The following is a 13,789-nucleotide window of genomic DNA, read 5'->3' as shown; positions in this document are numbered from 1 at the left end:
AGAAAAAACTGTTGTCTTATTATGTTTCCTGTCTCAGCGGCAGCATGTGCGTTCTTCAAGTGTCTCTTCATCCTTGGTTCATTTAATATACTGCTTTTAAGAATCTAAGTTCAAAGGACCCAGGCAGCACATGAGATTAAGTATATTTTAGACAAATAATGTTTGGGTATTTCAGAACCTTTTTATTCTGTAACATTACTTGTCAGGATTACTGGTGATAATTCATGATATTTGAGAGATTAATTTCAGCCTAAAAATGTTAAGGATTGCTTATTAAAAGAAAAACTTCTCATTGTGTTCCTACCATTTTAATAAATGTGCGTTATTGTATGAAGATCTCTCAAATAATGAAATATTTTTTGACAGATAAAATGGATGACCTTACGAAGCAACTCTTTGATGATGTACAAAAAGAAGAAAGACAGAGAATGTATGAATCTGAATTTAATTGCTTTGAAACAGCGTTCATTTTTTCTCTTGCCCTACCTTTTTTTCTCCTACTGTAAATGTATTATGTTCACACATCACTTATGAATCTGTTGATGTTCTTGGACGTTAATGCTAGTGCTGAAGCAGTAACTGAAGTACTTCCTGTACAGTCGAGGAAAAAGCTCATGGTTGTGGGTCAGTCACATGCAAGAAATTATACTGTAGACTTGAGAGAGTTTCTTGTCTTTTCATGCGTCTTCTTGAGATTTGAAGGAAGATCCTGAGCATAATGGTTTCTTTGGAGATATGCTTAGAAGCCAGTCAGGGTTAGAAAAGGAGCTGATGACCATACAAGTCAGATTTCCTATGAGGTAGATGTTAAACGACAGAAATTAAAGATTCGGCTTGAAGGAAAGGGAGTGTTTATAAAGGACATTCAATTAAAATAGAGGGGAAATATAGGGAATATTCCCTTTGGTATTTTGGCTGCAATATTAACAATCATATTATTTAGCAGTATATGATTGTTGCTTTGTAGCAAGTTTTTCTCAGGTGGCATTTTTGCCTCACAGTAACTCTTTACTAGGATGAGATACAGGCCATCGGTACCAAACCCCGATGTGTGAAGAGTGCAATCCATCTGTGTTCCTCAGGGTAGAAGCCCTGAGGCTTTTGAGCTCAATCTGATTTCAATTGCAAATAACTTCAGATCATGCTAAGAGGCCTTCTTTGGTAGTTTTTCCACTTTCTCCATTAGCTGTGTACTGTTGGAAGCTGATCCGTCCCAGCAGGAACTAGTAGGAAATGCAAAGTCGGAATGCGTTGTGTTAATGACAAGGACGCAGGGTTTTCTGTTACTCTGTTTTTGCAGTGCTAACAGTGGCCATAAATGTAGCAGACAGCTGGATGGGTAGGCTAGCTCTCAAAGAATTAGAAAAGTAACCTTTAAGTGGAAAAATTCAGTTCTGCTTTGAATTCAGTCCCAGTACCTGAATAGGAAGTTAGGAGATCCAGGGACATTCTTATCCCATTCTCATCCATGCTGGAGATGATTCTGAGGATGTAGCTTAGCAGTTTAAAGCAGTTATTGTTTATTTAAGATTTCTTCTTTTCCTTCAAATTAAAACAAAGACAAAGCACACTCTTTCAGTAATGAATGTAGGAAAATGAAACCACCTTTTCAATTCGTCATGTTTAGGATACTTGAGAAAAATTTCCAAAATCAGAAACAGGACTATGAAAAGGAGATTGAGTTGCTCAAGGGAGAAATTAAGATTCTCAAAGAAGAAAAAGTTCAGCTACAGCATCAAATTCAGCAAGAAATTATCATTCAGGATGGTTTGAAAATGGAAATAGGACAACTTACAAAACAAGCACAGGTAGAGTATAACTCATTTCAAAGTATTTGCTAGATAAAGCAAATGGAAAATGTCGGTGCCTTATTTATAGGTTGTCTTCACTGATTTTTTTTATCACTAAGTTGCATCATTTTCATGTAGAACACAATATGAGTAAGCTAATGCTCACAGAAATAAGTAGCGTTCAAGAGTATCGCAATAATTGTGCCTGAATATTTATACATTTAAATGTGTGGATCTTTTTTTTTTTTCTTTTTTTTTTTTTCCAGGAAAGTATTAGTTTCTGAGAGGGATTTTTTCGTAAATACAATTTATAAACAGAACCTGAAAGTACTATTTTTGTGTAAAGTCATATTTTTTTTCCTGAGTCAATTTTATGACAGAAAAATGTACAGATTTACTACATCACATTACTGTTTTGCTCAGATACCTGCGAGAACCAGACACTTTAAACACAGTACCTTTTAAGCCTTCTGACTTCTGGCCTATGAACTTGTTCTTATTCATGGTTTTCTTTACGATTTAAGTGATACCCAGCCCTTCGTCATTCACGTGCTGTAATTTTTGTCTGATTCAGACAATACCTGAGTTGCAAAAGGAAATTGAACTGCTGCAGACACAAAAAATGGATATTGAAAAGCAGGCGCAATCCCAGAAGCGAGAAATGAGAGGTAAGCTACATACTGGATAATTCAGAGAACTTGACAATGCCAATGTGAAACAGGCCTCTCTGAACTTTCTTCCACGTTTGTTAGCTGTAACAAAGGCCCAGATCTCTTTCCCATCCCACCACGGTTTCATTTTATTCATATCTTTACCTGCAAGGGGAAAAACAGAAAACAGGTGAGTTTCACAAAATGCTCACTAAATACCAGCATCAGCGGTATCTCTTTGAGGAAATTCTCCTCTCGGCCGTTTCTCCTTCCAAGCTCTATGTTACTGGTTGAGGTTGTGTGCATGTGTGCTGGATCCCATGAAAAAGTAGTTGGTGTCTTAGTCAATACTTAGGGCATTTAAAAACCCAAAATAATAGCTTAAACTTCGCTTAGAATTTAGTAAGTGGCTCATAGAGATCCAAGAATATGGAAAAACAGTATGTTATCTGGCCTACATTCAGGCTGATTTTAGCTACAAGTCTGATTAGTGTCAAATATGCTTAAATAACTTGATGAATAGGGGTTTCTTTAGGAAAGTATACTTATTAAGAGCCCTTCTGTCGTGCGCCAACTGCAATGCAAAGTACTTCATAGACTAAACCTCTGTCTGTAACATTTAATGTGCTAACTTGGCACTAAATGGCAAAGTGTCTGTCTAGCTCTAGCAGTTGTCCAGATCAAGAACAGAAAGACACATCTTTGTGTCGAAAGTTTGGTGTTAAAAAAAACCCAGCAGTGTTGGTGGTATACCTATCTAGTTCTAAGTGTTCAGTTGGAACTAAGACCCTCATCATATTTTTGTAGTAAATCAGATATATTTACTGAGAACCCGAAAAGAACTTTCAGTGAAGGGGTTGGTTTGATTTTTATAATGATACATAATTTGAAATGTTAGGAGAAAATTATTCACATAATAAATGTTTTCTTTTCCCCAGAAAAGATGTCGGAAGTTACGAAACAGCTTCTTGAAAGTTATGATTTTGAAGATGTAAGAAGCAGGTAATTTTATTTTAAGGTTTCTCTAAAAAACTTGAGATGTATTTTATTCACTTATGCACTACTGATATTATCTTGTACTCCAGACTCTCTACAGAGGACTTGGAACACTTAAATGAGGATGGAGAACTGTGGTTTGCTTATGAGGGCTTGAAAAAAGCAACAAGGTTAGTCCAGTTCAGTGATGTGTTCGTAGTTCCAAGCTGCAATCTAGAAGATAAACAGAAAAATTACTGGGTAACTAATTTGACAGTGCAGTACTGAACATTTGTCTAACGAAGGAAAAAATACTACATTATGTGACTTACTGAGTAGCTTAAACTCATTTTTATAAGCTTTGACACGCTTGTCTCATTGACTTAGCAAATCTGGGAAATGTATTTCCTCTGAGATATGATGTATAACTTCCAATTCCCTTAATGCACAGGTGATGTAATGGAATATCTGTGTGTCAGCCACAGTACTTTATTTTCACTTTGTATTGAACTTGACCCACATCGAGGTCAAACTACATCAAGGTCAAACTATATGAGCAGTTTTCTTCCCCTCCACCCCCTTTTTTTAACAGAGTATTGGAAAGCCACTTCCAGTCTCAGAAGGATATCTATGAAAAGGAGATTGAAGGTCTGAATTTTAAAGTTGAACATCTTAGCCAAGATATTAATCACTTACAAAAATTATTTCGAGAAGAAAATGATATAAATGATGGTATTCGACTAGAAGTTAGCAGGCTAACTTCAGAAAACCTGGTAAGATAAAGACGTACTAAAGTGAAGTATGTTTTTATTACTTAGCAACACAATCCGAATGTGTCTGTGGTACAAAGCCCTCAAAATCCTGCGGTCATATCCTTGCATTCTCAAGGCTCTAACAGATATGGCCATGGGAGATTGTACATCCATGTGGGCTCTTTCCCTGCACGTAGGGATAGCACGTTAGGAGGCAGCAGAACTTATTTTCTGAGCATACAGCTTGTTGAGGAAGCCTCACAGAGGCTTTTCCCCATCTTTTACATAAACTTGAGTTAAGATTTGATTCTGGTCACAGAAGGGTAAAATACTGTTTGGCAAACTCTTTACTTGGTATGTGATGCGCACACAGGCTTTGACTTCTCCTATTGATGGCTAAGGAGACATTGATCACTGAGCAAATCTTTAGAATATTTAGAATGCATGGAACTCTTGTATGCTCATGTAACTAAATATTCCAATTTCATAAAAGATCTTTTGAAGTTCAAAATGTTGCCAGGATGTTCTTTGCCAAGCTCATACAAATATTTTGGTTATGCTTTGTGCATTTCTTAACAATGCAAGCAACTTTTGAGGGGTAAAATAATTTCAAGTATTTATTTAGGTTTTTTTATTTATATAGAATTTTAACTTAAAAAATGAATCAAAGGTTTAGCAGTGACCACAGAGTTAGCTCGCTGTACCTTTTTTAATACCTATCTCATTTAAATTTCTAATCTGATAATTAAAAAAAAACTAGCTAGTGTTTGATCAGGTCATTATGTTTCTCTGATGGAACGTTTCTGGTATTTCAGACTTAATGAAGAACAATTTCATGATACTATAGCTTTCTCTGGGTTAATATTAAAAGGAACAAATTATTCTTCCAGGTTCAAATTTTCATTGTACTGAAGCATTCAAGTTCAGAATTTAGTTGCCATATTCTTCCCCTGTAGTCAGAGGGCAGAAATTAGTGTCTTCTGATCTAAAGCCTCTTTAAAGGTATCTCTTGTCTCTCAGGTTGAAAAGTTATATAATTTGATAGTGAAAGAACAAGACGCCTGTAGGATTCATAGCGGTTGTAGATTCGTGCAGCTCTGAGGCTCTCCACCAGAGGGCAGTTAAGCATATAAAGTTGCTAACAAACTGCAAGCAAAGCTTACGAGTCTGAAATCCTTATGCAACTGCATACAACTGATACAAGGAAGTGCAATTATTCAAGAAGTTAGTGTATGCCATATTATCTTTCTGTTGAGTGAAAAGTAACAAAGGAAATATTTTCAAAAAAGTTATTGAAATTGAAAACATAAGGAATAGTCACTTGTATTGCTATTTGGTTATATAAGATACTGAGTGTTTTCCAGAAATAATTGAACTAGGGAAATTAAAGCTGCAGTGTAACTTACTTTAAACTACAAAACGTAAGAATGGTAGTACTGGGTCAGGCCAAACATTTAGTTAGCTGATTATTTCATCTTTAAGAGTGGCCAGCAGCAGATGCCCGGAGAAAAGTTACACAGATCAGCCAAGCAGGTAGCCGTAGTTCCCCACAGTATTTTCCCAGTCTTGGATAATTTGCAGTTGAAGGACTGACTTTGTCACAGGAATTGTTGGATGTGTTTGAAAAGAGGAAGGTGCTGAGATATTCAAATGTTCTTTTTCTCTAAAAGGTGATCCCAGATCTTAAACAGCAAGTTTCTGAGCTTGAAAATCAAAAATTAGATCTTGAAAACCGTCTTCAAGAACAGACTGTAAAGTTGAAAGGTAAAGTACTTGTGCGATCACTAGTCTTACCGTTGTTTAAAAAGGACATGATGAATTCCCTAGATTTGAATTTGTAAAAGCTAAAACAATATTACATGATTACTTCATTGCCTTATTATTTGTTTTCTTGCTAGTAAAATGGAAGAAGCACCAAGAGAAAATGTGTTGTATAGTTTGTTACTGCAGAATAAAATATTTATTCGAGTAGGTGCTTCTTTTTTTAAAAACTTTTTTTTGATTGTACAGTTCTATAGTTTAGGCGCATGTATTCATGCATGTATATTCAGTAAACTGCTGAAAATATGTACAATGGAGTATGGCCTTTGGAAGAAATCATAAAAAGGAAAGATGTTTCAGAACTTAAGGAGTTCCCTGTGAGGTGGAATAAAGTAGAAAGGGTATTGAAGGATTCAGAGAAATGAGTAGGAGATAGAGGGAAAAGTTCCTGCTAGATTTTATCTAATTAGGAAAACACACTGTGCTGAGGGTTCTGTGTCTTTATAACGCAGAGTCCTCCCAAGCAACCTCCCCTTTTCTTTTTAATTTAGAAGTAGCTTTGCTGCTAACCGCAGTGATTTAATAGTGCTAACAGTCACTATCCCATATAATCTTCTCTGTGCGGTGGAGTAATCAGATATTTATCTGATACAGTGTCTGACTTGTCATTCAGTCTGTTGGATGAAACATAGTCGTGAGTGTAAGAAAAGATTTACTAAACACTGGTACAGATCAGTAAGCAAATGTGATTTTGTTGTTTCTCTTTTGTTTTGGGTTTTGCTGCTAATTGTTACTGAAAAAAATGAAAGAGATGTCTAATCGGCTGCATCGTGAGCTAGAAAGGGACAGAACACAAAGGCGGTAACTTTTTATTTTTTTTTTTAATGTAAGAAATGTAAGAAATGTAAGTGCCATAGGCTGGGGTAACAAAGTCACTCAAAGTCTTTGAAGTTCCACGTCCAACTTAAGATTTGCTGTACAACTCTGGGTACCCTTAATAGGTAATGGCCAAGTATGATGTGACTATGCTTTAAAGAAAGAAGAATAAAAGGAAGAACCTTCCTGTCTATTTCTAGAGCAAATGAAGCCCAGAACGAGACAGACCGCGAAGAAGAGGAGAGACTGAAAATCACAACCCAAGAAATTGAGGGGCTGAGCAATGGTTTGAAGCAAGATGAAGTCCAGGATGACATAAAAAGCAAGATAAAGCAAGAAACGACTCGACTTACTGTGGAAAATATGGTGAGGATATTAACTTCTCACTAAGAAAATACACCTAAAATGTGAGATAAAAAGAAAGAAGTTATGATTTCGCAGTATGGGCAGGATGTTTTCTCAGTTTATCAGGGGAGAAAAAAGACATGAAGGTTTCATCTTTCTTAAGTTAAAGTAAAAAAGAATTATAATGTACTTTATTTGTGGCAGTAACGTGAAGCAGGAAAAGGCATTTTTAAATACAGTTTTTCTGAACTCACTGACTTTGTTTATTATAGAATCTTGAAGAAAAACTAGACATGAAAGATAGAATAATAAAAAAATTGGAGGATCAGATCAAAACTCTTACCAAGACTATTGAAAAAGGTGAGATACTATTATGTGATTTTTTAATAGGTTTGGATGTTCAATGTGTTTGAGAGAAAGGCAGGGTTTGGGATGGGAGGGTTACAAATTTAAAACCTCAGGAAAAAAAAAGCCAGGTATCAACAGAAGTTTTAGAAAAGACCTTCCCTGCCCTTATTTTTTTTCCCCAGCAAAAAAATGGACAGATATCTGGCCTAGGCTATGCAAGAAGGTTTTGGCCAATGACATCAGCTTCTGTCAACAGAAATTAATATGTATCCTCACACAAACTGTCTCTGAGCCAACAGAATGTTAGTTTTGTATCCTCTGAGTAACCGCCCCCGCTTGGGCATCGGCTTTCAGATGCTGATGTTTCCCAATACAAAGTTAGTCTGTACAAACTTCATAAATAGCAAGCAATTCTTCACTATAGAATACATTTCAAAAGGTTGCAGAAGTATCTGATGCTAAGATATATCACTGCTACTTGTTTGCCTGATTAATGCAAGTAATTCCACTGAATCCAGTGAAACTATTCACATGAACAATACGGGTGTTACTGAACTCATGATGCTTGGAACCATAAGCTGAGAGCGTTATTACGAACAAGGCCTGTGCTTCATTTATTACAAAGAGAACTGCTTATCTCCAATAGTTTATACCAAAATGTGAACATGAAGTTAATCATTTACCTGCAGGTAACAGTGCTTTTGTGTTTGACAGCCAAAGAAGTTCAAGTGCCAACTTTGTCTAAAGAGTACGTTGGAATGATGGAATACAAAAAAGAGGACGAAGAAAGGATTGTTCAAAATCTGATCCTCGGTACTTTAGTAACACTTTGCATTTAAACCGTAGTCAGCGATGTTCATTGTAGACACTACAAGAAAAACTGCAAGTCCCTATACTTCAGTTATGTTCGAGATTGGCTTTATCCCACTCTCTTATTGCTAGTACAACCTGGAGGCTCTATATAGCTCCTTTCTGTCGCCAGTCATTTCAAAAACAGAAGTGCTTTGTCTGTGTAAAAATAATTTATCTGACTCTACATAACTCTGACTCTATTATCTTTCTTATTATTTGTTCACTCATAAAGCTAGAAATCTCAAGAGCACTCCAGGGACTTGAATTTACTTTTGTCCTGGTCATCTACTAAGTCTGTAAGTCATTGGGCTTAAATCCATGTGTGGCTTACTAATCTCCTGTCTGTTCTTTCCCTATCATTCCCTTCACTGAAAGCTATGCTTTCACATGGTTCTCTTTTGTAGGAGAATTTTACCCTTCCTCTGAGTTACTTCCACAATATCGATCTTACCACGAAACGAGTATTTTGCATTGGTTTACAATTAATAGTAAACTCAGCGAATTTTCTGTGTGCATTAGTAGCCTTATTAACTACTGCTTGGAAATGACATCTTTCCTTTCTTCTCATCCACTTCTGCCTTGTGCATGTTTCTTTCTTTGTGAAAACAGGAGTGTCATTACACAATGCCAGAATTTGGTGGGGCCTCCTGCAGGTAGCTAAATGCCAGTCACTTTTTGAAGTTGTCCTGTCTGGCGTAGCTACAATACTCTCCTGACTCTCTGGGAAACTTAATTAATGCTTTCATATGAAAGATACTGTTATACAAGTTTTCAGGAACAAGCGATTCATCAGTAAATCGGTTGTCAAGTGACTGGTCACTGAAGAAATGAATGCTACAGTGCTTGTCTTTTTCAGAATTGCACATTGAATCTTGGCATTCATATATAATAAAACCTCTCCTTTATGCAGATTTAAAGCCACGTGGAGTTGTAGTTAATATGATACCTGGCCTTCCAGCTCACATCCTATTCATGTGTGTGAGGTATGCAGATTATCTGAATGATGCTGACATGCTGAAATCATTCATGAATGTAACCATTGATGGTATCAAACAAGTTATTAAGGTAGGAATAATATTTGGCTGTACTGTACTTTCTGATTTTAGTGTAAGGTTTACAAGATGCATGCCTTGCACCTGGGGAATGCTGACACTTTCATTTGCTAGTATTCCTAAGATAGAATAATTACCATTAGTGACACTCCTTTTGGAGTTTTTAGTAACATCCTCGTGCAGCCTTCAGGTAAGGTTGCACTGTGCTGAACATGGTAACACATGCCTTAACAGAAACTATCCTTACCTGAGGAGCTTGTTGGAAAAATGATTTCAAGTATTTTACTTTTGAAAATGAGTAGCTAATTAGGTTAAGCGTGCCTATGATTTTAGCCCTAGTAGAAGTTGGAAGGACAGAAATGAGGGTTAGTATGTTTGGCAGTAGAATGGTCTGAGCACTTTAAGTCCTTTTTGCAATGCTGTTCTACCAGCATAGCGGTTTTTAGACATGTCGTTTGGTACTGCAGCATTAGTACCCAAATGATAGAAAGTTATGTTGTCAGCCAGTTTAGAAAACCAAGTTATGAACATGAATCGTTAGTTTATTATCTGAAATGTATTACAATTTCGGCTATGTGAAAGCCTTATTGTAACTTTATAATGCAATAGAACAGCAGGCATGCTTTGTAGCACAGGTAGGAATGGACTGTGGTTTATGCAGTTGACTTTGTTGTGTAAGCAGTGCTTATTGTTTGCTTGGAAACAAGTTGATACCGCAGGTTATCCTTAGGAAAAATTTGTACTTACTTAGCTAACAAGAAAAAAAGTACATTTGAGCACAGTTATAATTGAGTTTATATGTAGTCCATTTGTGTATATAGACGTTGTTAGCGCTATTGCAGGAAGGCCTCCTGTACACTGCACCATAATATTTAGGTATGTATTAAAGCTGTTGGATTCAGACTAATTTATTTAGAGAATCTCTCATATTAGAAGAGTTAAACAGTGTTTACCAAAGAAAAGGAAACTTTGCCATATATACATTAGCCTGAAAATGCAGTATGATTTGTACAGCTAGCATGTTACAGATTCTGTATGCTTCTTCCGCTACAGATAGATGCTATTATACAACTCTCTAGAGGTCTTAAGTTCAGTAGTGGAATTAACTCCATTGGATGATTCTGTTAAAAGATTGCTTTATTTATCGTTTTCAGGAATATTTAGAAGATTTTGAGATGTTGTCGTTTTGGCTTTCCAACACATACTATTTTCTTAACTGTTTGAAGCAGTACAGTGGAGAAGAGGTAGGAATGATTTTACCAAATAATATAATTATTTTACTTTTGACCAGGATTTAATTCTGTTAGCAAAATAGACAGGGACAATCAGTGGAAAATTATTCACTAGCTCACCACTGTTCCTTTAAGATATTTATATATTCATGTTGCTCTGCTGTGGTGATATATGTCTTACATGGATAATAAGATCGAATAAAACTAACTGATGAGGTGAACTCAGGAAAACATTAGAGTGCTAAAGCCAAGTAAAGACAAGACATGTAAACTGTTAACGAGTTTAATGTGAGCTGGATTTCAGATGTCCAACTAAATATATATAAAAGAGTTTTACTATTTTATAATTGTGACCACTTCAAACACTTATTGCTACCAATATGGGATTACAGAAGAAAACCTCAGGAAAGGTTCATGATAATAAAACAGCCGTTTTTTCCTCATTTTATTTGCTTATTTAAGCTAAGATTCGTCCTGATTCTTGAGATTCTTTTAAATTGCAAACTCTTACTGTATTTGATTGCTAGGAATTATAAATTTAGACAGATTGAACTGAAGCTGCACAAAAGAATTGCATGAGTATATGCTCTTCAAGATAAAAGCGAAGAGGTATCATAAAGCCTAGGGAATCACAGTAATGGTGTACTGACTAACCCACAGTACTCCCTCTTGTGGTCATATTGATGAGATATAATAAGCAATGGAGAATGGAAAACCTTTAAATTTAATCAATCACATCCTTTTATAATTTAATTCCAACACTAGAGAAAGGCCTGAATACAGATTGTAATGTTTTAATCTATATTTGTAATGGACAAAGGAGTGAACATTCAAGACTTCACACAAGTTAGCATCCTATCTGGATTTTTAAAGTCTGGGCTTTCCTGATAAAAAGTCCAAAAATGACATCCCTTTGCAGTAATAAAATGTACATTTTAATTTTTTTGCCAGCATAGGTTAAACAACTGTGTTTTGGCTTTTTCTGAGAAATAATTGCTTGTTTTCTGTTTAAATGATCTAGGAACTGAGCCAAAGTCCACTGAAATCTGGGCAGGACTTTCCTTTGGCTTTAGTATGAGCTAGACTTAGCTTTGGGAAGAAACTACTTGTAAGCTGGAAAAATAAGCATGGGAAGCCCAGAACTGGAAGCATCTCTTGAAGATAGCGGTAGCTTTGACTCATTTTGAGACTGTATTTGGTCAGAAACAGACTGAGTTACTATAATATATACATTACCTCTTAATGCTAATTGATAATAATAATGTTACCTGGTTTCTAATAATTATATTTACAACTTATTTTTAGGAATTTATGAAGTATAACACCCCACGTCAGAATAAGAACTGTTTAAAGCATTTTGATCTCTCAGAATACAGACAAATTCTTAGTGACTTGGCCATTCGTATCTATCACCGATTTATTATTGTAATGGAGAACAATATTCAGCCAATGATTGGTAAGAAAGCAAGAATCCAGAGAGAGTTAAATGTAGCTTGTGAAGTACGTGAGTAAAGCTTATATATGGAGGCAAAGCGTGGGACAAGCTTCATTCTCCTGTTGACTGTGCATATGTGTACCTGCAAGTTTGTATATAGCTATGCATTTCTGCACAAATACAATCTGCTGAATGTTATATCCCCACAGGGGAAGACTTTTCCCACAGGAAAGACTTTGTCCTCAGAATGATTTCCCAACGTGGGGTAATGCTTTGAAGCAGAATGGTCTTGCTGGGGTAACTGTGGAACATACACCTTCATTTTCCAAAAGATGGAGGCACCACTGGGAACATTTGCTCTCTAGGTTTTTCCTATTTCACTGCCTTGTGTTTCCCACCTAATATCGCTAGCTAGCCAGAATGCAAGCAGTGAAGTGTCAGAGTATACCACTTCTGTGTTGTTTTGTAATACTACTTTCAGTATAAATTACAGCCTTTGTTCTGGAAGATAACTGCAATGCTATTATTTTACTATTTTTTAATGATTTTGTCAAATTATTTGTGACGGTATGAGTGCCATTTTAATTAGGATTTATGCAAAGCAAACTTTTTTCCTAATTCTCTTTTGACAAAGGACTGATGGTGCTAATCTTATAGGATGCACAAAGAATAACTTACTGTGTGTAGTCTTATATTCACCTGGAAAGGAGAAAGACACCAACATTCTACAAAAAGAACAGGCTCTTTTAATTTGTGTATTCCAGAAGCTTTTATCAGTTTCTTATTTTTCTAGTATCATTTAACTTTTAAAATATCCTTAAATTATATTTTGTTCCAGAATTAAGTTAATGTAACTGAAAGGAGCCTTAGTAGCATTGATCTTACCAGTTATTTCCTATTGTCTTCCAGTACCAGGCATGCTGGAATATGAAAGTCTCCAGGGAATTTCTGGCTTGAAACCTACAGGGTTCCGTAAACGTTCTTCTAGTATAGACGACACAGATACCTACACAATGACCTCTATTCTGCAACAACTCAGCTATTTTTATAGTACAATGTGCCAGAACGGTTTGGACTCTGAGCTTCTAAAGCAGGCAGTGAAGCAACTTTTCTTTCTGATTGGAGCTGTCACCCTCAATAGTCTGTTCCTCCGCAAGGACATGTGCTCTTGTAGAAAAGGAATGCAGATAAGGTAAAGCCAGTAAAGTTTCAGCAGGCAGTCGCTTGAGAATGGACTTCTTAACGTGTTTTTATGCAACCTAGTCTCTTTTCTCTGAGTCACTGAATATTCTGCGAATATTCTGCTGGAAGTAACCAATTGTTTTTTACTCTTTTTGAGAAAGTAATCTTTGCCTTTTGGACTGAGCTTTCTGATCCTAACATATTGCAAATTGTGCTTTCTATGGAAACACTAACGGGGGAAAAGAGAGAAAACCACAGTCTGGAGTTCCAAGTCAAACGTGTTTAGGGCTCTTCCCATGTTAGTTCGCTCATGACAATGAATAGTATTTTTAATTCTTTCTCACTATAGTGAACAGGTACAGCTTTCCCTGGCTGGCAAATAGACTTGCATTTTTCATACTCTAGGAAAACACTGAGTGAGAAAGTACCATGAGAAAAAAGCACAAGGGCCGTTGAGAGTTCGGGTCAGGCATCATCTGTCTTGTTATGAGCATCAGAAGAGTACACTTCTAACTGTTTTGCAGAAGATACAGCTCATT

General features: G+C 36.2%; 1 protein-coding gene and 1 long non-coding RNA gene across 3 annotated transcripts in view; one reads left to right on the top strand and one right to left on the bottom strand.

Moving 5' to 3' along the window:
- Positions 1-13,789, top strand: part of MYO5C (myosin VC) — a 43,018-nt gene that overhangs the window by 21,960 nt on the left and 7,269 nt on the right. For both annotated transcript variants that reach the window (XR_011143658.1, XM_068958025.1), the window contains exons 24-38: positions 367-430; positions 1,628-1,808; positions 2,365-2,458; positions 3,379-3,442; positions 3,526-3,606; positions 4,008-4,188; positions 5,838-5,931; positions 6,738-6,789; positions 7,005-7,170; positions 7,422-7,509; positions 8,212-8,310; positions 9,260-9,414; positions 10,556-10,645; positions 11,939-12,089; positions 12,978-13,260. Coding sequence is in view for 1 of the 2 variants with exons in the window: in XM_068958025.1 (XP_068814126.1) it covers positions 367-430; positions 1,628-1,808; positions 2,365-2,458; positions 3,379-3,442; positions 3,526-3,606; positions 4,008-4,188; positions 5,838-5,931; positions 6,738-6,789; positions 7,005-7,170; positions 7,422-7,509; positions 8,212-8,310; positions 9,260-9,414; positions 10,556-10,645; positions 11,939-12,089; positions 12,978-13,260 (1,843 nt within the window). In the remaining variant the exon portion in view is untranslated. The remainder of the gene's footprint in view (positions 1-366; positions 431-1,627; positions 1,809-2,364; positions 2,459-3,378; positions 3,443-3,525; positions 3,607-4,007; positions 4,189-5,837; positions 5,932-6,737; positions 6,790-7,004; positions 7,171-7,421; positions 7,510-8,211; positions 8,311-9,259; positions 9,415-10,555; positions 10,646-11,938; positions 12,090-12,977; positions 13,261-13,789) is intronic.
- Positions 160-13,185, bottom strand: LOC138068848 (uncharacterized). Its single transcript, XR_011143659.1, has 4 exons — positions 12,954-13,185; positions 2,472-2,605; positions 1,419-1,542; positions 160-793 (listed from the first exon to the last, which is right to left on the bottom strand). It is a non-coding gene; the product is annotated as an uncharacterized lncRNA (long non-coding RNA).

This window comes from Struthio camelus, chromosome 12 (assembly GCF_040807025.1).
Source record: "Struthio camelus isolate bStrCam1 chromosome 12, bStrCam1.hap1, whole genome shotgun sequence".
Taxonomy (NCBI): Eukaryota; Metazoa; Chordata; class Aves; order Struthioniformes; family Struthionidae; genus Struthio; species Struthio camelus.
The sequence above is the reverse complement of the archived record's forward strand: the minus strand, read 5'-3'. Positions and strand labels throughout refer to the sequence as shown.